Source organism: Medicago sativa, chromosome 3 (genome assembly GCF_051527215.1).
Source record: "Medicago sativa cultivar Bolivia chromosome 3, Bolivia_mono, whole genome shotgun sequence".
NCBI lineage: Eukaryota > Viridiplantae > Streptophyta > Magnoliopsida > Fabales > Fabaceae > Medicago > Medicago sativa.
In genome coordinates this window covers 14,676,401-14,701,526 of record NC_140751.1, presented here as the reverse complement: position 1 = coordinate 14,701,526, position 25,126 = coordinate 14,676,401, and the positions used below count along the sequence as shown (strand labels likewise).

The following is a 25,126-nucleotide window of genomic DNA, read 5'->3' as shown; positions in this document are numbered from 1 at the left end:
GTTGAGACAACCTCAGAGAAAGCCTCTGAGACAACTCCAGAAGCAGCTGCTTCTGATAATGTTGTTTCAGAAAACCCCCCTTAACAAAAACCTTCACCAGTAAAAGCCTTTTCACCCCCTCAATCCTCACCCTTTACAACTTCATCAACCCCACAACAACAACCAATTGTTCCTGAACTATCTGTTCCTGAACAATTCACTCCTCAAAAGACCGTTCCTGAACATTCTGTTCCTGAACAACCAGTTACTAAACCCACTCCTGAACCAGAACCTGAAACTGCCGCTCCTGAACACATTGTTCCTGAGCTAACTTCTGAGGATGATCAAAATGATCATGCCTCTGATATGGTAGTTGACCCCACTCCTGACCAACCATCTGTAACGCCCCGTTCTCCCAACAAATTAATATTAATAAATAAAATCAGAGTAATCACACAACGGAGTGTTACACTACTTTTCAAAAATTCATAATAGAAAATTGTCTATTTATTTAAAAACCGACATTTAAATTATCTTACAAACTGCAGCGGAATAATTCTTTAAAATATAAATTCAACCAAATTCGACATCAATAAAAGTCTTGGCATAAGGCCACAACATAATTCAACTTTATTCTAATAGCAAGTCTTTTCCAAAATATGTGATACATAAAAGAAATGAGAAGACACTCGCGACGATCCCCATCCTAATATGTATCAGAGCCCTAGACACTTGAGCCAATCAACCTACAAGCCATCATTACCTGCACATTACCCACGGTCGAGGCAACATATACGCAGAAGGGGTGAGAAACTTATCCAATAATGATAATATATAATTCATCAAATTAATGAAAATAACAATATATCACAACATGCATCATTAATAATGTATATAAAGAATACATATAACAACAACATAATCATTTTCAGCAACAAGGTACAACAACAACAACAACATTATCCACAACGACACCGATAACTCGACAATTCGACAACGACAACAACTCGACAATTTGACAACGACAACAACTCGACAATTCGACAACGACAACAACTCGACAATGCTACAACGACAACAACTCGACAATGCTACAACGACAACAACAACTAATGCATCATGCAGGTGGTACCAATCTACGCGCGTTGAATGCTAAGCATTCCAGGGCATAAGCCCCCAACAATTTGGATGGTTAAAGCATCCCAGGGCATAAGCCCCCAACAGGTGAATGATAAACATTCCAGGGCATAAGCCCCCAACGGGTTGAATGATGAACATTCCAGGGCATAAGCCCCCAACAATTGTGAGTATGCAAATGGACTCAACTTGTGTATATCAACATACAACTTCAACAGCGACTGCAACAACAACATATGTGCCTAAAACAATTATGACACACTCCCCAACTTCGACATCAGATGACACAACGACATCGACAACGGAAATCAACAACATAACATATATATAAATCAATTACATTCATCTCAAAGTCTAAAACATCCCCCAAAAGCAATTAAGTTTTGATCAATAGAACATAAGTCAAATATCCATAAACACCTCAACTAAATCCCTAACACTTAAGTTTGAAGTTGGGAAACCAACCATAAGTTTTTGGACTAACTAGAGATTAATTATGCTAAGTTTTCTTAAAATTTTCTGAAGACCCACTTGGACTATTTTCATCATAACTCTAAATCTACAAATAATTTTCTAGTCACTCCAAAGCCATTAGAAAGCTAACTCAATTATCTACAACTTTTATGTTTACACCTAAAGCTAATTCAAAATAGAAACGGGTGAAAAAGACACAAGAACACGAAACAGAAAATGCTGTCATTGGACAATTTCGCTAATAGCGAAAATTGAGCTAATAGCGTACCTGTTCCAGAGGGTTTCGCTAATAGCGAATTTCTGGCGAGTTTTTCATCTACTGTTACGATTTTAACACCATTTTCACCCCAAAAACCCATTTTCTGATCCCCTAATCACCCAAAATGAATTAGAACAATGTTTACAGGTTCTATATACAACATAGTAACTAAAACAACATAGAAACATGCATCAAACAACACCATTCATCATATTTTCTTCAATGAACATAAAACTTCTAACCCTAAAACCAAGAACAACAATTCATCAAATTTCAGAATTATATACCATGATTATTGAAAGGAATCCCACCCTTACCTTAATTCAGCAACACCAAACGTCAAGTTACCGCAATCGATTCCTTCCTAGCCCTCTCTTGGCCTCTTCTAGGTTTTATCTCCAAAACCAGTTTTCTTCTAATGTTTTTACGTGAAAATGTTTCTCTCCCTTTTTCTTTCTTTTACTTCAAAAATTATCTCTCTTTTCTTTTCTCACCCAACTCCCTTAATTTCTATTAATTTCCACTTAATTCCCCTTAACCAAAAATAAATACTATTTCTATAATATTTCTATTTCTCATATTATTTCTATCCAATAATAACAACATTCATTTAAATAATACACAACCCCAATATTCATATAATAAATAGCATCATAACATATTTCATATAAAAATCATATAAAACATATATTTCACATAAAATCATATATATATATAGCAATTAAAGTCATATAAAAATATTCACACATCTACTAAAATATTAGAATAAAAATGGGGCGTTACACCATCAACCAGCCAATCCGTAACTACAAATGACCAATCATCACCAAACCTACCAATTATTCACCTAGCCCCTCCAAAACCCTCTAAACAACCTTCACCTCCCACCATATACCTGGATTCTCAAGTTCTAAAGGATGTGTGGGAAGATATTGCTTCTGAAGTTCTCAGACTGATAGCAAGCAGAAATGATCTGAGTCATACAATAAGCTATCAGAAGCAATGGAGAAGGATCAAGGAAAGGGTCGTCAACCTAATTTCATCGCTGCATGACTCCTGTATTGAGGCTCAAGAGCAAGCCAAGCAGAAGCTGGAAGATTGGTTGAATGGCATAGAAGAGAATACTGGAGATGTTGAAGTTCTTGGTACTTGGGTGAAGACTCCACTCAGTATCCGAGGCAAAGCACCTGATGAATTCCTGCCTAATGAACTGCATCTGAGTATTCCTTCTGAGATCCTAGAAAAGATTAATGCACCTAACCTGGCTCTAGCTCAGGAGAACAAAGTGCTGAAAGAAGAAAAAGAGAGGCTGGAAATAGAGCTAATAGAGCAGAAGCTGAAGATATCAAAGTTGGAAGCTGACATGCAAGAAGCCAAGATCAGAGAAGACAACTACAGAAGAGATATGGACAAGAAGTATGCTGATGTTCAAGAGCTTCTGAAGAAGATTTTAGAGAAATAAGCCAAACCCTTAGTTGCACACCTTTAGCTTATTTTTCTGTCTTTTTAGGTTTTTGACATTCTTTGTTCAATTCTGCTTCTGATTTAATTTTTTTTTTTGCTTCTGATATTATAAGCTTCTGATATTTCCGTTCTTCCTGCTTCTGATTATCATTAACTGTTTATACCTTGTGTGTTATTATTTGCTTTGATAATAATACTTGCTATGCTTGTTCATTTAATCTTTGAAGATGGTTGATATGCTTTAAAATGATTTAAATTATGCTCTGAACCTTTAATCTTATGTTTTTTCTCATCTCTTCTTTTTGTTTATGTCTTTTTGCTAATGACAAAAGGGGGAGTATATGTGATAGTATTTAAAGGCTCTGAGCCCCATTAATTAATGTTTGAAAATTTTGAAAACTTCTATCTCTTTTTATCGGTGTATCAAAAAGGGGGAGTATCAAATTTCAAATAACAATTAATTGAACCATTCTTCTTATCTATAAGTCAATTCTTTCAATTATTTTTTTAAGCTCTGATATTATTGTGCGAAAAATGAATTTAATTAACCTGGATAGAACTTAGGGGGAGCTTACAAACCTCACCTTAAAGACTATCAGACTCAGGGGGAGTTAGAGCTTACAAACCTCAGACTCTGAGCTTACAAACCTCAGAACCCCAAAGTCAACTTGTTAATTAGATTAACAACAATTGATCAATTTTTAAATACTATTGTTTGTCATCATCAAAAAGGGGGAGATTGTTGGAACAAAATATGTTTAACAATGAACCTTAAAGAGTTTTGATGATAACAAGGTATTAAAAATTGTAAATTGGACTAGCTAATATTTTTTCAAGTGTACAGGACCACAGTTAAAAAGTTACATCATTAATTGGTTCTGAATGAGCAAATAAAGAGCAAAGGAAAATGAAGCTTAGGTGATTCTGAAGGCTATACGCTCCTGAAGTCAAGCTGCTCCTAAAGAAATAGCGTTTCTGAAGAATAGTGCTCCTGAAGACAAAAGGTCCAGAAGCCACATTATCAGAAGCTACATCATCAGAAGCTGAAGAAGCTGCACCATCAGAAGCTGCAGTAGTTGCTTCATCAGAAGCTGCCTCATCAGAAGTCATTTCACCAGAAGCTGAAGATCAACTAGATTTGCAAAAGATTCAAAGATTGAAGAATCTACATTGCAAAAGCTGTCTATTGGATTCGAAAACACAGCAGAAAATTAGTGGAACATTGCAACGGTCATTTCAAAGGTGTTTGAAGGCATGTGCTTGCAATTTGGACGAAAGCGTTGACATTGTACTTTGTACGAATTGTACAACCACGTTCTCCACTACTCTGTTTTGTGTCCACGCTACAAGACAAGAAAACAACTCCAGAATACAGCTTCGCCTGCATAGATGTTCCTTTGGATAAGGAATGGATTTCAAATTGGTTCTTCATAGGACAACAACCAAATCAGGCAAAATATCATTGGTGAAAGATCAAGCTTCAACAACGACTCTTTGGTGCGCTGGCAATTTCACAACGTCTCTTTCACACCTCTATATAAAGGAGTGAAGACTTAGAGTTTTGGTAATGCAAGAACGCTGAACGAAAGACTCACAACATTTTACAAGTGCCAAACCTCTGCTGAAATTGTTCTGCATTCACTTAGAATTTCTGTGTCTTAAAGTCATATCTTAGAAATTCTTAAGTCCATTGAGTCTGTATCTGATTTGTATTGTGAGCACCTCTGATTGTATATCAAGTGTTCAACCTTAAACAATTTTCTGTGTAATTTTGTTTAGTTAGGAAGTCTCTTGCAATTGTGCTTGAGCAGGAAGTCTCTTGATTGTGTTCTTGAGCAAAGGAAGTCTCTTGCTTGTGTGCTTGAGCAAAGGAAGTCTCTTGCTTGTGTGCTTGAGCAATTGTAATCAGATATTACTCTTAGTGAAATCTCCTTGGAAGTGCAAGGGGGACTGGACTACTTCCGGATTGTCGAAGGAACCAGTATAATTGCTTTGTGTCGTTCTTCTTCTCTCTCTCTGTTTTATTCCGCTGCATTTAGATTCTGATCATCACTTCAGAAGCTGTCTCACTTAGCTTCTGATCAGTGTATTCAGTTGTTTAGGAGAAACGAAGAATTTTTCAAAACACAATTCAACCCCCCTTCTTGTGTTTTTCTCACCTTCAGATGTCTGATGTATAGGATTTGCCTTATCTTTGCTTCAGGGCCGGTCCAAAGGTTAGGCCACTAAAGTCTCGCTTTAGGCCTACCAACATAAAAAATATTTTTCATTAAATTTATGAGAAAAAAAGCATCATATGTTAGACAAAAAAGGTCACATATATCAAATCTTGTTTTAAACCTCACTTATTTTTAAAGATTATTGGACCAACCTTTGTTTTTCATCTATTATTGTATATGAATATGACATCTTTCACATGAAAGGCCGCATTTGACATATAGCACACAAATGGACTAAATAACTAAAATTGACATATAACACACAAAGGTTTGGGTAGCATACATGAGGTCCTAGGTTCAAACCTCAATACCTCTATTGTACACCAAAACAAAAAAAACTATCACCAACACTTTACAATTTTAAAAATATATTTGTCAATTCATGTTTAAAGACTATGTTTATTTTATTTTATATAATATAATAAAGGACTATGTTCATTTAACGTATACGTAATTTTTTTTTTTTTGAAAGTTATGTGACATAAGTCTAGATACATGTGAACAAAGTGCAAGTGGTAGATGATTAACAATAAAAAATTGAATAAAAAAACATCATGGTAGGTGTTGGAATTTTGTTCCGTTGACGAGACAGACTTGGGTTGGATTTGATACTAAAAAGTGCCTCTCTTTTACAACCTTTCTTCATTCATTCACTTACTCTCTACATTCTCTATTAGTTGAAACAAGTTCAAGGTAAATTCCCTCTCTATCTCTCTCATGGAAAGTTTTCATATTTGTTTCCTCTGCTTCATTTCATATGGTAACAATTTTCAATTTCAGGCTATTCTCACCTTTTCTAATTTTTCTTAATTTCTACTTTAGTAGTAAATCTTAATTTATACTTTAGTATGAGAATTTATTTTTATCTTTATATAATAATGAAACAAAAGTTCTAAACAAAAGACTTTTACGTAAGTTAGTGCTATTTTCACTTGCAAGTTAGATATTGTGGATATTAATTAGGAACTAATTTATGAAAGATGATACTTGATGTAATTTAATTGGATGCATGTGTAAAAATATTTTACACCATCAGTGCATATCATTTAATCTCTTAAAAATAATCAATATTTAAGAGAGCAAAATATCTTTGGTTTGTTATTTGAGAGACCAAAATATCTAACCTTCATACCAAAATTTATATTCAAATATATTATTTATAGCATGATACTTTTTTTTGAGTTATAACATGGAATATATTTTTAGGGGAAAAAAGTATCTAATTATAACATGATACCTGTTGGTTTATTTTTCAGTCTCTTGATACTTGTTGGTTAATTTCTTAAATTAAAAATATTATGCATTTTTCTACTAGCTTTGAGTCTCATGATACCTAAATAGATTGCATAAATATTTATCATGATGAGAGCCTATTAGCCTGGTCTATCACACTTATATGTTGTATCCTTTTTTGTGTTACAGTAATATCATGAAAGAGATGATTGTTGAGGCATTTCTTGGGTCTTTATTTGGTGTGGTTCTTGATCGGTTGGCTTCAAGTAATTTCATCGATTACTTTCGTATAGTCAAACTTGACACATTGGTGGAAAAACTTGAGTCTATACTCAATTCTATCAACCAAGTGTTGGATGATGCTGAAAAGAAGCAGTATGAAAATCCAGACGTGAAGAAGTGGCTTGGTGATGTGAAACATGCTATGTATGAGGCTGACCAACTATTAGATGAGATTGCAACTGATGCACCAATGAAGAAGCTGAAGGCCGAATCTCAACCTTCTACTAGCAATATTTTCAACATCATTCCAGCTTTTGCTAATCCATTTGAATCTAGGATCAAAGAATTGATAACAAGCCTAGATTCTCTTGCAGAGCAGAAGGATATGTTTAAATTGAAAAAAGGAACTTGTGCTCGTAATGAGCTTGGATTCAATTTAAAACCTTCAGAAAGACTGCCAACTACATATTTGGTGGATGCATCCAGCATATATGGCAGAGACGAGGATAAAGATGAAATGATCAAAATTTTACTTTCAAAGAATGGCACTGAAAACCAGGTACCTGTAATTAGCATAGTGGGTCTAGGTGGGATGGGTAAGACCACTTTTGCTAAGCTTGTGTTCAATGACCACTTGGTAGAGGAACATTTTGAACTTAAAGCTTGGGTCTATGTTCCAGAATCTTTTGATGTTGTTGGACTCACCAAAGCAATTCTCAAGTCTTTTGATTCTTCATCATATGATGAATCTATTTTCAATCTACTTCAAAAACAACTGCAACAAATACTATCTGGCAAAAAATATCTCCTTGTTTTGGACGATATATGGAATAGAAATAGGGAAATTTGGGAGCAGTTACTAATTCCCTTTAACAATGGATCTTCTGGAAGTAAGATTATTGTGACAACACGTGACAAGGAGGTAGCATATGTCCTGAAATCCACCAAGTTATTTGATTTACAACAATTGGGCAAAAATGACTGTTGGAGTTTATTTGCGACACATGCTTTTCATGGCAAGAATGTGTGTGAACATCCAAATCTTGAATCAATTGGCAGGGAAATAGTGGACAAGTGTGGAGGGTTGCCATTAGCTATAAAAACATAGGGCCAACTTGCGAAAAAAATTCTCTCACCATGAATGGATTAAGTTATTGGAGACTAATATGTGGCGTTTACAATATGAGGAAAACAATATTAACCCAGTACTGAGATTGAGTTACCATAATCTCCCTTCCAACCGGAAGCGTTGTTTTGCTTATTGCTCTATATTTCCCAAAGGTTATCGGTTTGACAAAGGTCAATTAATCATGTTTTGGATGGCAGAAGGTTTGTTGAAGTGTTGCGGAACATACATAAGTGAAGAAGATCAGTTGGGAAATGAAATTTTTGGTGATCTTGAGTCAATTTCATTTATCCAACAAACATATGATACAAGGTTTGGTAGTATTGCACCCCGCTTCATCATGCATGATCTTGTCAATGATATAGCAAAATCTGTGTCAGGAGAATTTTGTATGCAAATAGGCGGTGTTGGGGTGGAAGGTATCCTTGAAAGGACACGCCACATTTTGGGATCTCTTCAATGCAATTGTGATGACAAAATACTAGAGAGAATTTGCGAGCTTAAGGGACTACGTAGTCTGATACTACAAAGTAACAAGACTATGTTGATAAGAAACAATGTGCAACATTATTTGTTTTCAAGACTAAAATATTTGCGGACGTTTTCAACCAAATATCAACTTGAAGAAGCTCACTATTGAAGGCTACAATGGCAGCAGCTTTCCAAATTGGCTAAGGGGTTTTCATTTACCCAACTTAGTATCTCTTCAACTGAAGACCTGTGGATTATGTTCCCATTTACCACCACTTGGGCAACTCCCTTCTCTCAAGGAGCTTTATATTTCAAATTGTAAAGGAATAAAGGTCATCGGTGAAGAATTTTATGGTAACAGTTCAACAAATCTTCAGTTCAGATCCCTTGAAGTTTTGCAATTTTCATGGATGAATGATTGGGAGGAATGGGTTTGTGGTGAAGGATTTCCTTTGCTTAAAAAACTCTTTATATGTAATTGTCCCAAATTGAAAAGGGCTCAGCTTCAACACCTTCCTTTTTTACAAAATTTGGAGATTAGAGATTGCAACAAGTTGGAAGCATCAATTCCCAAGGTTGATAGCATCATAGAGTTAGATCTACGGAGATGTGATAGAATTCTGGTAAATGAGTTGCCGACAAGCTTGAAAAGGTTCTTCCTTTGGGAAAATCGATACACTGAGTTCTCTCTAGATCAAAATTTATCCAACATTGCCATTCTTGAAGGGTTGGTGTTGGATGTTAGTGGCTTTGTAGAATGCCCCTCTTTGTGTTTGCGTTGCTATAATTCTCTTCGCCATCTTTCTTTAAAAGGCTATCGCTCTTCCTCCTTGCCTTTTTCACTAAACTTGTTCTCCAATCTTCATTATCTCGAATTGCTTGATTGTCCAGAATTGGAATTGTTTCCTAGGGGAAGTCTACCTTCCAACTTGAGACAACTTTCAATATGGAATTGCCCAAAACTGATTTCTTTGAGAGGGGAGTGGGGTTTGTTCCAACTCAATACTCTGAAAAATTTCAGTGTTAATGATGAGTTTGAAAACGTGAAGTCCTTCCCAGAGGAGAAACTACTGCCACCAAATCTTTACTCTCTTGGTTTGTATAATTGTTCACAACTGAGAATATTGAACTACAAGGGTTTTCTCCACCTCAAATCTCTGGACTCTCTTTGGTACTCAAGGAGAAGTACCAAAGGGAGGGAGGAGCGCGGTGGCATACAATTAGTCACATTCCTTGTGTGGAGATTGACGAAATTAAGCAGGAATGAGTTGTTAATCCCACCGCCGCATAGTGCTAACAGTAGCATATTCTTTTTTACAGGAAACATAACTCTATACATTTACCAAGTTTACCAGTGATATGCTTGTAACAAAAATGCCTTCACACAAATTTATTTACAGAGCATTAGGTGATACACTTGTGCAAGCAAATAATGATTTGGAGATTTCATCTCACATTGTAAATTCTACTGAGAATTAGAAGGTTGCGACTTATAAAGGTTTATTTCTAATAAAGTTGTTTTAAAAGCTTTTTAATAGTGCTCATTTGAATCATGAAATATATTTTACTTTGAAAAATGCAGCTGGATGGCATAAATATCAAAACTATCGAGCAGCTTTATATCAAAAACTGAAGGAAGCTAGGGAGTTGATCTTGAACATTGAAACGTATAATTTGTATCAACAGCTTTACACCAATGGTAAGTCCTCACAACAATCTTAGGCCACACTTAATTGAGTAGATGAAAACAGGAAATTAGAAAAACGTAACATAAAGAGGGGAGTGAAAATTGAATGTGATAGATAAGTTTCGACATCCATTCATTGTATGATGTACGGAGAAAAATAAATTTCTGTTCACTTTCAGCTGTTTTTGTGTCCATATTTGAGGTTGTACAAATCAGTTTTTTGGGGAAGACTTGCAAATCATACAAACATGTAAAGTCAACATACCAAGCCTACATATAAGATGTAAAAGTATACTTTAGTACATTTATATAGTTTCAGTATCATTTTGATATGATTAGTTGGGTCATGGTACATTTCTTGGTCAATTCTCTTTATTCAATTACATCCATTTAGATTTGATTCTTGTTTAGTAATTACCATTAATTTTGGTTGGCGTTTTTGCATACCATTGATCAGATATATGCATCAGTCATATCTCTCTCGAGCCACTCAATGAAAGTTCTCTGACCCATGTGCATTGCTCTTTGAAGATTGTAAGATGGCTCCTGTTGGTTAGAGCTACCTAACAATTTCAGCTTCTCCTGTCTTAACAAAGATGTTTTTGAGAAATTGAGTGCGTTATGGACACCAGGAAAATTGGCCATAAGAAGGGTCTCTGCTTATCACAATTTGATTTGTGTACTTTGAATTCATTCTATATTGTAGGTTGCTGAATAACTTAAAACCAAATTAACACTGTTCAGGTAATTGTGGAAAGATTACTTTATGTATACACTTCATTATTGTTTTGTAAGATTATAGATATATATGATGAACCAACGATCCATATCCTTTATAACGTACTTCTTATTCTGCAGTGCCATTAATATTCGAAGCTGTAGATAATTTTTTCGCGTGATCAAGGAAACTAGGAGCAGCAGGACAAAGTTAACATACTCCAAGTGGAAGAAATATGTGTTAGAGAGAATAGAATTTTAGGTGATCACATGCATCAATGTTTCTGCCTCTTCCCTTCAAAAAAATAAAAAATAACGTCAATTGCATCTTAGTAATATTTTATAACAATTTTTTTTCTTTTTTTTAAAAAAAAAAATCTACCTTATAACAATACTGACCTTACAATAAAGTTTGTTGATTATCCCTAAAAAAAAATAAAGTTTATTGATTTAAAAAAATTATATCATAATATATTATATAATACTGACCTTACTATAAATTTCACATTAATGCATGGGTGTTTTGTTAGTATATTATAAATTAAATGCTTTAGTTTAATTAAATGATGTGTTTTTCAATTTAAATTTGAAAATCAGTTTCTATTAGGCTTAGTTACACATTTAATCTGTCTATTTTACTCAGCTCATGAAATTAGACACATCAGCATTTTTGGAGGCCAAATACATGGTAAGGGCCTTAGTGCAAAAAATATTCAAATAGAAAGATAAGGATGTTTAATTTTTAAAAATCTATGCTAGTTCTATGAGCTGCGTAAGGGGAACCAAAATAGTTGCTTTAAGAGTCGCATTATCTAACCCACTTGGGTTGTTCGGGTGGTATTGCTTTGGACTTGAGAGTGTGCTCCTCCTCGAGGTCTCAGGTTCAATTCTCTCCAGTGCCAATTTATGTGGTCTAATTTAACTTCTTAAAAAAAAAAAAGAGTCGCATCATTAAATCAAAAGAATAAGAGTTACTTTAAAATGATGTGGAACTCAAAAATATTTCCTCTAGAATACAAAAGTGATAGTTAAAAGATCAATGTCATTAAAAATTGGGTTAAATATGTTTTTAATCCTTACATTTTGCGCCCCTTTGTAGAATAGTCTCTACATTTCATTAAATGTTTTTAGGGTTAAATATGTTTTTTGGTCCCTACATTGCGTGACTTTGAAGAATAGTCCTTACATTTTGGGACCCACTAACTGCCTCATCAGCATTTCGTTAGAGAATTAACAGCAGGGACAAATTTTGATAACGGAGATAAAATGTGAGGATTTTAAAAATATTTAATGAAATGTAGGGACTATTCTTCAAAGGGGCGCAAAATGTAAGGTGTAACACCCCGTTTTCCCAACGTAAAAATTTCATAAATAAATCAGAGTAATTCATCGTAAACGGAATGTCACATTTCATAAAAATCATAAACTGAATAAATAAATATTTATCCTTCGAAATTCAATCACAAAGTACTTAATATCTTGCAGCGGAATTATTCGACATCTAAAAAATAGTCTTTGGCACAAAAGGTCTCATCATAAAAGTCTCATAATAGTCTAAAACATCTCATTAGTTCAAATCTAGTAACTTAATCATAAATCTCGTAAAATAATACGTAAGGAACAGAAAACAATAGCAAAGTCCCCATCCCGTTACGTATCAGAGCACCTAAGACACACTTGTGAGGAGTCCACTCACGACCACGCCTAATCTTGATTACCTGCAAGTTACCCATACGAAGAGCAACATTTTCAAGCAGAAGGGGTGAGATTCACAAAACAATAATATTAAGCATATAATTCAACAATTATATCTAACATCTTAAACTTTATTAACTAGTATCATTACTCTCCCTACATTAGTCATAAACATCATCACATATCATCAATAATATCACAAACATCATCACATATCATCGATATAATAATCATGAACATCTTCATATATCATCAAACATTAGTCATAAGCATCATCATATATCATCATCATAATAATCATAAACATCACATATCATCTTAATCATAAACATAAACATCATATATCATCTTAATCATAACATCATATATCATCTTAATCATAAACATAAACATCATATATCATCTTCATCTTAACATCATATATCATCATATATCATAACCTCATATATCATCTTAATCATAACATCACAACTTAACGACTTGACTCGACTATGCAACTCTTTTGTCTTAAATCATCTTGACTCGACTATGCAACTCTTTCGTCTTAAAACGTCTTGACAATGCAAATGCATGTGGTACCATTCTAGGACATAAGCCCTCGTCGCTATTGAGCATAAATATACTCCTAGGGCATGAACCCTCGTCGCTATTGAGCAAAAGCTCCTAGGGCATGAGCCCTCGTCTTTATTGAGCAAAAGCTCCTAGGGCATGAGCCCTCGTCTTTAGGGTGAATGACAAAGCATTCCAGGGCATGAGCCCTCTTCTTTAATGATGATGCACGGACTCAACAACAATACTTTGACGACCAACAACTTCAACGACATCGACAAACAACTTACAACTTAAACGACATTGACAAACTACTTACAACTTTGAAGACATTGACGACAACTGTGGTAACGACAACGACAACGACTTCACGTCATAATTTCATATTCATCAATCATAAACAACGTCATATAACATCGTGCTTAAACATCAACAATTCATCATATAACATCGTATTTAAACATCAACAATTCATCATGCATCTTTGTAAAAACATAATAAATTATCCACAACATATTTTCATTCCAAACCAAAGCTACTAGAAAGATATCACAATTATCAACAACTTTCATGTTTATACCAAAGACTAACTCAGAGCAGAAACATGTGAAACAGACGCAAAAACATGAAACAGAGAATGTTGTCACCGTACAATTTCGCTAAGACCTCCTTGGAGTATTTTCATCATAACTCAGAAACTAAAAGTCATTTTCACATCAAACCAAAGCCACTAGAAAGCTAACAAAATTATATAAAACTTTCATGTTTACACCAAAGGCCAATTCTGTACCGATCAATACCAGTTTTTGTTTTAAATTAGGAAAAGTTGTGCAGAAAGTCCATAAAAATTCACTGTGACCTACGTGCAATAATTTGACCATAACTCAAGTTCTATAAATCATTTTGACACTAGACCAACGGCATTAGAAAACTAACATCCATACCTACAACTTTTGTGTTTACACCTAAACCCAGTACGGAACTTAAACTTGTCAAACTGAGACCATAAAAACGCGTTTTGCACACTGACGGCAAAATCGCAGTTCAGCTGCGATTTCGCATTGGGGAAATCTTTTCAACTCCCTTTTTGATCCAATACTCTCCAAACTTGACCCTAATCATTACCCTATAATTACCCTATCATTAGAACACTAATTATTCATCAACCTACTGTATGCAAAGTCAAAAGGTTCTCAAATCTATTAACAACCTATTACAATTCTTAAACCCTAATTCTTAAACTCACCGATATGTCATCCAATTCCATGGTTCTAACCTCAAAACTACATCCAATAATCATCATATGGATTATCTAAGGTCTGCACACAGTTTCTACATCAATCTAACAACTTTTCATCGGTTAATCCTCAATTCTTCACTTATAACCATAATTCCTCAATCCTCACAAACTCTTCCTACAACTCGTTAAATCTAATCCTTATAATCATACACATAATAGTATTGAATGCTAGTCTCACCCTTACCTTAACAATCGATGCAGCCTCTTCTCTCTTCTCTTTGTCTTCTCTTCTCTTCCCTCCTAGTTCTCCTCTTTTCCAAAAAGTGGTTTAACGTAAAATCTATTTCTAACATCAGCTTCCTTATTTATAATACTAAATACTCTTCCTAAATCTTTTTAGGCCCAATAATTCTTTCTTCTTTCTATTCTAACCCCCAAATCTACTTACTCTAATAATTCTCATATTCTAATAAATAATAGAATAAAGCCACTTAATAAAATACCAACACCTCACATATTTAAAATAAATCACATAAATAGACTCTAACTTAATAAAAATAATTAAATATCAAAGTGGGCGTTACATAAGGACTAAAAACATATTTAACCCTTAAAAATTTGGTGTACATACACCAACTTTTCAACTAACAATTTTGTTTTATTTTATTATGGAGGAAGTATCATTTAGTTGGAGTTCATTGCTCTCTCAAAACTTCACAATACTCAAGTCAATAGTGATGAAGATGGTTTTTTGGACCCGAGCTTGGAGATGAGTTGAATAAACATTTTTTTTTGGCTAAAACAAGAGCCAAATGACATAATCAAAGGGTCAACTGCTCATATATATTATTAAAAAAAATGAAAAAAATACATAAAACTGGAGGGACATAAAATCTGACCCAGTAGATCCAAGCGAATCAACCGCATAACGGATCAAACCCTAACTGCTAGCCAATCAGGTCTATATTTGGACGGATGAACCGACTGTCAACACAAAAACAAATTACATGCCATCCAACTCCTTGCAACAACATGAATTGTAGGCATTAACAACTCTTTTGAGCCCTAAACAGTCCATGCCAAACAAAAAAGGAATGACATGTCTTAGAGGCGAACCTGAAACCTCAAAATATGCATATCTCAACAGTTCTTGACAATGATAAAAAAAAATGCATATCTCAACAGGTACGAATTTCAGCAAGACGAAGGATCTGAACGCCAACACGTGTACAAACCCCCGCATCTACAACTCACTATGCAACAACATAGTAAGCTTCACGACCATTTATAGCCCACATAACCAGCCATCGAATCAACGACTTCAAATGGGCAAACAACACTGCCAGATATGCAAAAAACAAATCTGGTTGAAATAGAACAAGCAGCAAGCCACGTGGTAGTGTGAGAACAACCACACATACCTTAACCACCTAGTTCTCCAAGAACCGGATCTTCTCCTAGAAGTAACAGACGCGCGAGAAACGTGTTCCAGAACCATGGTATGGAGGCAGCGCCACCCATACTAAAGCAGCCCTTCCTTCCGGCGTGGAGGAGGCATGACCGGAAGCCAAAACCAAGTAAACAAACACCACAAACTGGAAAACCAGTAACACCACTAACCATTCAGAGAAATCTGGATGCAACACAACTTCTCGACCCTTTGCAGACCTTGAAACAACGACGACACAGAGGATGGCGAAAGGTTGGAAAAACGGGAAGAAGCTTGGGCCGTCGGGAGAAAGAAGGCTACAACGATTGTGCGGAGAATATATCTCATCGCACCACCATCTAAAGAGACTACAGGATGAAGGAAAAGTTTGGACTAGGTAGGGATCATGAGTTGAATAAATAAGTGTAGATGATGAATATTTTTAAATAAAACCTATTTTTTAATTTTTTTCTTATATTTATTTAATTATTCTAATGTATATGTGGCATTTTATATTTTTTTAATTCAAAAATTGTCTATGTGACATCGAACTCACTCAAGTAAGGTGCCATGCAGGCGTTGACCGGGTTAAAATTGGCCACTTGCAAAAGGGGTTAAACATGAGGGACTAATTTTTTTTTTTAAAGGAAAATGCTAATGAGTGCCTTAAGGACACCCTTTAAAGACTTTAGATAGTACTCCCTCCGTCTCACAATTATTGTCTCTTTAACATTTTTTTTCTTTTTCTCAAAATAATTGTCACTTTACAATACCAATACAACATTTATTATTTTTTTCCATTATTATACTTTATTTATTGAATTTCATCTAACTTAACTACTCCACTAACTACAATAAATAAGGGTGTTTTAGTAAATGCTACTAATTTTACTATTGAAATCAACGCAATTAATCATTTCCTTAATAATCGTGTACAAACCTTAAAGGACTAATATTGTGAGACGGAGGGAGTATGTTTTTTAGAAAACTTGTTCATTCAATGCATCGTAAATTGAAATGGTAAGCTTTTTCAATGAATAGTTTTTTAATTAAATATCCTTAATAAGTGTCCTTAGGGCATAATGAATGTTGATTTGAATGTTTAATTTTTTGAAAATAAAAAATTAAAATATTTTTTTTTTACTTTTTATATCAAATAACCTGATGGTTAAATTCACATATTTTAGCCAAGAGCGTTTAAATAAGATGACACAGTCTCTTCTAATTTAACCAAGGTCTTGGATTCGAATCCAACCTTGGGCATCCAACACCGTTAGAACTCTTAGTTTTTGTCATGTTCGTTGCCTCCAGTTTGTCATGTCCAAGAAACAGTTTTACAAATTAAACACTGTGTAACTTGAGTTGTCAAGTCTTGTCCTTCATTTTTTAGCAAATCTAACGCATCTTTAGAAAGAATTTGCCGCCCATTTAGATTCTATAAGACTCGAGGGATTAGTCTTGGCATACCCGATTTACACCAAAAATTCACATATTTTAAACGTGGACAAATGAAGAATCACAAGTATAAGTATGAACCCGAACCCTATACCTAACGTCTCTGTTCTCTTATTTCCTTGCAAGTGGTGTGAAGGTGACATTCTTTTGCGTGGTGAGTGGGAAGACACGTATGTTGACTTGATCATTGTATTTTTTGTTTTTCCTCATCTTTGTCTGCCATTTGATCATATTTGACGTAATTTTTACATTCACCTTCAGACACTCTTTCCATCGGAAGTATCTCAGTTTGTTTGTTCGCTCACACAATTACTTACAGGTAATCCTCTCTCTCTCTCTCTCTCTCTCTCTCTCTCTCTCTCTATATATATATATATATATATATATATATATATATATATATATATATATATATATATATATATATATATGTGTGTGTGTGTGCTTTTTACTTTTTCATGTGTTCATGGATGGTTAGGACTAGAGGAGTTTGTGAATTATGAAAACTTAAAAATAAAGTGTTTTTCAGACCAATGGAAGGTAAAATAATTGTGTGGAGTTGGATAAATTATACATTGGATCAGTGATATCTAAATCCAGTGTAGATTGCTGTGTTAAAGTACTGTGTAATCTAGAACAACTTGTGCTAGATTAGTGGAATAAATAAACATTTTGCTTTTTCAAATATAAATGTCAGAAATGATTAAGATATAGTAACAAGTGATCTTTCTTTGTTGTTTGCAATGAAGATAGTCTGCATAGTTGTTATTATAACTGCATAGTGAATCGTTAATCGAACAGTCCGTTATTTTTATCTTATGCTTAGAAATTTACATTTTGTGTAAAATTTTTGTCAATCAATTATGTATAGAAGATAGTTCTTGTTCCATTTTGCTTAACACAATATAACAAATTATCGTTTTGTAGTGAGCTTCTCGGGCTTTGACCACACTATCATATGGCAGAGCTAATTGCTGGAGCATTTTTGTCTTCTGTCGTTCAAGTCACTCTTGAGAGGTTTGTCTCAAGAGATTTCAAAGACCTATTCAATAAAAGGCTGGTGGAAAAACTTGAAATCACTTTGAATTCTATCAATCAAGTGTTGGATGATGCTGAAACAAAGCAGTACCAAAACCAGAATGTTAAGAATTGGCTTGATCGTCTAAAACACGAGGTATATGAAGTAGATCAATTGCTGGATGAGATTGCTACAAATGCAAAACGAAAGATCAAGGTGCAACGCTTCCTTTCAAGTTTGACTAATCGATTTGAACCTAGGCTCAAATATTTGCTAGATAAACTAAAATTTCTTGTGGAGCAAAAGGATGTGTTGGGATTGACACAAAGAAGTTGCACTAGTTATGAAGGTGAAGTTAGCCTACAATCCTCAAAAAGATTGCCAACTGCATCTTTGGTGGATGAATCTTGCATATACGGTAGAACGGGGGACAAAGAAGAAATAATCAACTATTTGCTTTCACACAATGACAACGGCAACCAAGTATCAACAATCAGCATAGTGGGTTTGGGTGGGATGGGAAAGACCACCCTTGCTCAGCTTGTATACAATGACCAAAGGATGGAGAAACATTTTGAACTTAAAGTTTGGGTCCATGTCTCGAAGCCTTTTGATGTTGTTAGACTCACTAAAACAATTGTTAGGTCACTCCATTATTTAGCAGACGGTGAAGATTTTGATCCACTCATTTGTCAACTACAACAGTCACTAACAGGCAAGAAATTTTTACTTGTTCTAGATGATGTATGGAATGTCAATGGAGAATGTTGGGAGCAGCTACTACTTCCTTTGAACCATGGATCTCCAGGAAGTAAGATTGTAGTGACAACACGTGACAAGCATGTTGCATTAGTCGTGAAATCTGACCATCAACTTCATTTAAAGCAATTAGAAGAGAGTGATTGCTGGAGTTTATTTGTGAAACATGCTTTTCGAGGAAGGAATGTTTTTGAATATCCAAATCTTGAATCGATAGGCAAGAAGGTTGTAGACAAGTGTGGAGGGTTACCTTTAGCTGTGAAAACACTAGGAAATCTCTTGCAAAGAAAATTTTCTCAAGGTGAATGGCTGAAGATATTGGAGACTGATATGTGGCATGTATCGAAAGTTGATGATGAAATTAACCCATCATTGAGATTGAGTTATCACAATCTTCCTTCCAATCTGAAGCGTTGTTTTGCATATTGTTCCATGTTTCCCAAGGGTTATGTGTTTGAAAAAGAAGAGATTGTCATGCTTTGGAAGGCAGAAGGTTTACTGAAGTGTTCAAGAAGAGACATAAGTGAAGAAGAGTTGGGTTATGAATTCTTCGATGACCTTGAGTCCATTTCATTTTTCCAACAATCTGTGAATTCACATTCTAGTGGTATGGTAATGCACGATCTTGTCAATGATTTAGCAAAATCAGTGTCAGGAGAATTTTGTTTTCTAATTGACGGTGATATAGTGCAAGATATCCCTCAAAGAACACGTCACATTTGGTGCTCTCTTGATTCAAATGATACTAGAAAAAATTTAGAGAATATTTGTAAGATTGAGGGTTTACGTGGTCTGATAGTACAACCAAAAAATTGGCAATGTATGAAGAGGTGTGAGACTTTTGGTCATATGATTTTAGGTCCAATTTCTAAATCCAATATTGTACAACGTGATCTGTATTCAAGACAAATATATTTACGGATGATATCGTTCAATGGATGTGACCTCTCTGAGCTATCTCATGAGATAAGCTGTTTGAAGCTTTTGCGCTATCTAAACTTGTCTTACACAGGGATAAAAAGGTTGCCTGAATCCATTTGTAATCTATATAATCTACAGACATTGATATTGCGAAGTTGTCCATTGACTGAGCTCCCTTTGGATTTTTACAAACTTGCCAATTTACGTCATCTCTATCTGGAAGGAACTGACATGAAGATGATGCCAAAACAGATAGAGAGGTTAAACCATCTTCTAACACTGACTGATTTTGTCGTGGGAAAGAAGAGTGGGTCGGATATTAAGGAGTTGGGAAAATTAATTCATCTTCGAGGGAAACTTTGTATATCAGGGTTGGAAAATGTCATTAATCCTGCGGATGCTGCAGAAGCAAATTTGAAAGATAAGAAATATGTAGAAGAATTGTATATGAAATGGTGTTTCAAATTCAAAAACAATGGAAGAGAATTGGATGTTTTTGAGGCTCTTCAACCAAATAGCATCCTGAAGAGGCTAACCATTGAATGCTACAGAGACACTAGCTTTCCAAATTGGATAAGGGATTGTAATTTACCCAACTTAATATCTCTTAAACTGTATTGGTGTGGATCATGTTCCCATTTGCCACCACTTGGGCAGCTACCCTCTCTCAAGGAGCTTTCTATTTCAGACTGTAACGGAATAAAGATCATCGGGGAAGAGTTTTATGGAAATAGTTCAACAAATGTTTCGTTCAGGTCCCTTGAAGTTTTGGAATTTGCATGGATGAACAATTGGGAGGAATGGTTTTGTCTCGAAGGGTTTCCTTTGCTTAAAGAGCTTTCTATAAAGAGTTGTCCCAAATTGAAAACGGCTTTGCCTCAACACCTTCCTTCTTTACAAAAATTGGAGATTAGTAATTGTGAATGGTTGGAAGCATCAATTCCCAAGGTTGATAATATCAGAGACTTAGAGCTAGTAGGATGTGATAAAATTTTGGTAAATGAATTGCCACCTAGCTTGAAAAGGTTTGTCCTTCGTGCAAATCGGTACATTGAGTTCTCCATGAATCAAAATTTATTTAACAATACCTTTCTTGATGAATTGGAGTTGGATGTTAGTGGCTTTAAAGAATTGCCCTCTTTGGATTTGCGCTGCTATGATTCTCTTCGCAAACTTTATATAGAAGGCTGGCGCTCCTCCTCCTTCCCCTTTGCACTGCACTTGTTCACCAATCTTCATTCTCTGAGGTTGTTCAATTGTCCAGAGCTGGAATCGTTTCTTAGGGGAGGTTTGCCTTCCAACTTGAGGAGGCTTGAAATATTCAACTGTCCAAAACTAATTGCTTCAAGAGAGGATTGGGGTTTGTTCCAACTCAATTCTCTGATAGAGTTTAGAGTTAGTGATAACTTTGAAAATGTAGAGTCCTTCCCAGAGGAGAGTCTGCTGCCACCAAATCTTGACAGTATTTGGTTGTCTAACTCTTCAAAGCTAAGAAAAATGAACAACAAGGGTTTTCTCCACCTCAAATCTCTCAAATTTCTAGATATTTACAACTGCCCTAGTCTTGAACACTTGCCAGAGGAGGGTCTACCCAACTCCCTTTCTACTTTGGACATTTCCCTTTGTCCATTAATTAAGAAGAAGTATCAAATGGAGGGAGGAGAGCGTTGGCATAAACTTCGTCGTATCCCTTCAGTGAGGATTGACAATTTTCAGCAGCAGAAATGAGATGTCATTATAGGCAAGTGCACCACACCTATATTTTTATATTCTGTCAAACATTGTCCAACATTCATTTATGAATTCTTTTTTCCATACAATTTCATATTCAAGGGAAAACACGGCATGTTGTTTTTCCCAAAAGTCATTGGTTTTGTGTTTGTTTTGCGACTCTAATTTCTGTGTTGCATTAACACAGATCACATAACAAATCCCTTTCATTTTCAATATCAAATTTTTACTCATTCTATATATTTATATAAACAGTTTACATTGTTGAGTTCTTTTACAATAAATTTCATTCGACATTCATATTTTTCATGCTTCATATCTGATATAGTTTCGAATCTTGCTTATATCAGTATATGAACCTTCAAAAAGGGACACAATTCGTGGAAGAATTTCTGAACGAGGATGTCTATTGAAGAGAATGATACTTTTTCAGGAATTGAGAGCTTTATGTACAGAGGTAGGAAAAATCAATCAGTGCCATATTATTTTTCAACAGGAAACATAAGCTTATATATTTAGTAAGTTAAAGTGTAAACAAAAGGTCTTGACAGGTACTACTACGGTCTCAAATATAAGCAAAAATTGGTCAGCTAACCAAATACTTCAACTTTAGCCGACCAATTTTTGCTTATATTTGAGACCGGAGGGATTACTATATAACAGAACTTTAATTATCTTGCCTGTAATTGTTTCTAATCCAATCTTGACAACAGAACTTAAGTGATGCACTTATGCAAGCAACTCATGATTTGGAGATTTCATCTCACATTCTAAATCGTAATGTGTATCAGAAGGTTGTAACTTATTAGGGCTTTTTTCAAATAAAGTTGTATTAAAAGTTTTTTTATAATGCTCTTTTGAATCATGAATTATATTTTACTTTTAAAAATGCAGTTGAATGGCATAGTACTCAAAACCATTGAGACAACTATATATCAAGAACTGAAGGAAGCCAGGGAGTTGATATCGCACATTCAAATGCAGAATTTGGATACGACATACTCATGTCGTATACAATGGTAAATGCTCTCAGCATTCTTAGGTTACACTTAATTGAGAAGTTTTGATGTATGGTGAAAAATAAATTTCAGTTCACTTTCAGCTGGTTTAGTGTCCAAATTTGAGATTGAACAAAATAGTTTTCAGGGAAACAAAATAGAAGAGTCCTCAAATAATATACTTATATAAGAAATTTAGTGCACAAGATTTATATTTGGAGGTGTAATGAATATGAAATCAATCAAACTTTATTTTAGTTCCATGTTCATTTTACATATAATTGAAGGTTAGAAATCAAGCAAAGTTAACAGATGTTAAATTCTACGTACTCTGCTAGGAATGTTTATTCTATCCTCATGAGTGTTTCACTGCAAAATAAAAATATAATTGAAGGTTTATATGGCAATTTTGACTAATCATATGATTAATCTATTTATAATGCTTAAACTTATGCTATTCATTTGCCAGATTACTGGATAGCATAGTGTGCTAAGATATATCCATTTAATGTTTCAGATGTTCATCTTTATCATGTAAGTGTACGTGGATGAATGAGATGGATAATATGATACGTGTGGAGAGATTCATTTTAGTTTCAATTGCAAATCTCTTGCAGAAAGCATGACATGATAATGCATAATTAAATGATTCCTTCAAAAAAATAAATAATTAAATGATGAGTACATACTCGACCAAACATCAGTGATACCATTGTGTTCACGTATTCTTGTTTGTCATACTTAACTATCTTACTAGACAAATATGTGATAATAAATATGGCAATAACTAGACTAAAATGATGATATACCAAGAATTAATGTGTGAGCCCGTGTCAAACACGATAATTTGTTATTATAAAATTGTAATGATAAAAAGTTCATTTTAAATAAAATTGATTATCACTATACGAAAGATATATCTCATACAAAATAAGTATATAGTAAGTTTTTTTACATAAGTCAGTATATATTTAAATAAATTTCAGTGTATCTGATTATAAATTTGTGATATGTACCACAATCAAAAGACTTTTGCAAATAAGATCAAAATATGATACTTTTTTATAGTGTCTTATACTGTTTTAAATTTTTATTGAAGAATTTAATTAGTATATTATGTAAGTGGTTATAACCATCTGTTGACATCAACCGGTAATAACTTGGCGATTACTCACATGACTGAAATTTGGAACAAGGAAGTGCCCCTGAAAACCAATCTCTTCGCTTGGCGCTTGTTACGTGATCGATTATCAACAACGGACAATCTAATCAAAAAGACACATTTAACATTCGAATGCCCAATTATGCGTAGGTGGATGCGGCGTGATAGAAGACGCTAAGCATTTATTCATCTCTTGTGATTTTTTGGCAAACTTTGGTATGGTATTTCTCACTAGCTTGGTTACCACATAGTGTTTCCTGAAAATGTGTCAGACTATTTATATCAATTTGACACATTTAGCGGTTTCTCTAACAACAAACGTTCAACTCTTAATCTTATTTGGCTATTTTGTGTGTGGGTGATTTGGCTTGAAAGGAATGCTCGGATTTTTCACCAAAAAGAAGATTATTTTAATCAATTGCTTGATAAAGTTAAACTTCAATCTTACTTGTGGGCTGAAAGCGAATCGTCCTAGTTTTTTCTTCTCCTACGATTCATGGTGGTTGAATCATTTACCTTGCTTGAGAATATTTATGTAACAGGTAGCTTTCTTTTTTGGATCCTGTTTTGGTTCCACGTTTTGTTATTACTTGTATTTGACTCTTTCAGCTTGGGTTTTGGCACTCCTTGTACTGAAATCTCCAGGCTTTTAGTAACATAATCCATTTTACCTTCTTGGATAAAAAGTATATTATGTAAGTGTACATTTATTTTTATACATGCATTTAATGATGGGTTGTCGTGCCAATTAATAAATACTCCCTCCGGTCATTATTATAAGCAAAAGTTGGCTTTTTAGGTTCATTCAATAAATGATGTATGTGGTCTATATATAGACTACATACATCATTAATTAAATGAATCTAAAAAGTGAACTTTTGCTTATAATAGTGACCGGAGGGAGTAATGAACACACATGAATTGTCATTTTTTTTTTTGGTGAAGACACATGAATTGTCATATTGTTAATTGATGTGGCAACATATTATTGAAAGAATGTGTAAAATAATTGTACTCTAACAAAATATGCTAATTAAACTCTTAATTGAATTGAGATTGCTCGTATTTAATAGGATTTACTTTTTTTTTTAATTGAAAATTTAAATAATATTATAAAAAAATAAAATTGTAAATCCACTTACAATACATGAAAACAATACACTACCAAAATTACTTAACTA

At 34.3% G+C, this 25,126-nt stretch overlaps 1 protein-coding gene and 1 pseudogene across 5 annotated transcripts; both read left to right on the top strand.

The window, feature by feature from the left end:
* The first annotated feature begins 6,082 nt into the window (after nucleotides 1–6,082).
* On the top strand, nucleotides 6,083–11,320 carry LOC146935992 (putative disease resistance RPP13-like protein 1; annotated as a pseudogene). Its single transcript, XR_015030424.1, has 5 exons — nucleotides 6,083–6,225; nucleotides 6,955–10,066; nucleotides 10,167–10,283; nucleotides 10,803–11,015; nucleotides 11,130–11,320. The product of XR_015030424.1 is annotated as a putative disease resistance RPP13-like protein 1 (transcript).
* A 6,090-nt stretch (nucleotides 11,321–17,410) lies between these two features.
* Nucleotides 17,411–23,045, top strand: LOC146935991 (putative disease resistance RPP13-like protein 1). 4 transcript variants are annotated; one of them, XM_085750988.1, is made up of 6 exons: nucleotides 17,411–17,510; nucleotides 17,618–17,675; nucleotides 18,284–21,795; nucleotides 22,136–22,242; nucleotides 22,499–22,579; nucleotides 22,680–23,045. In XM_085750988.1, exon 3 carries the CDS (start codon nucleotides 18,315–18,317, stop codon nucleotides 21,780–21,782), a length of 3,468 nt encoding a protein of 1,155 aa, XP_085607114.1. In that variant the 5' UTR covers nucleotides 17,411–17,510; nucleotides 17,618–17,675; nucleotides 18,284–18,314; the 3' UTR covers nucleotides 21,783–21,795; nucleotides 22,136–22,242; nucleotides 22,499–22,579; nucleotides 22,680–23,045. The 4 variants fall into 4 exon arrangements, with proteins under 4 accessions (XP_085607114.1, XP_085607113.1, XP_085607115.1 ...); XM_085750990.1 differs by lacking the exons at nucleotides 17,411–17,510; nucleotides 17,618–17,675 and adding an exon at nucleotides 17,789–17,896; XM_085750987.1 differs by having other exon boundaries at nucleotides 17,456–17,675; nucleotides 18,284–22,242.
* The last annotated feature ends 2,081 nt before the right edge of the window (nucleotides 23,046–25,126 follow it).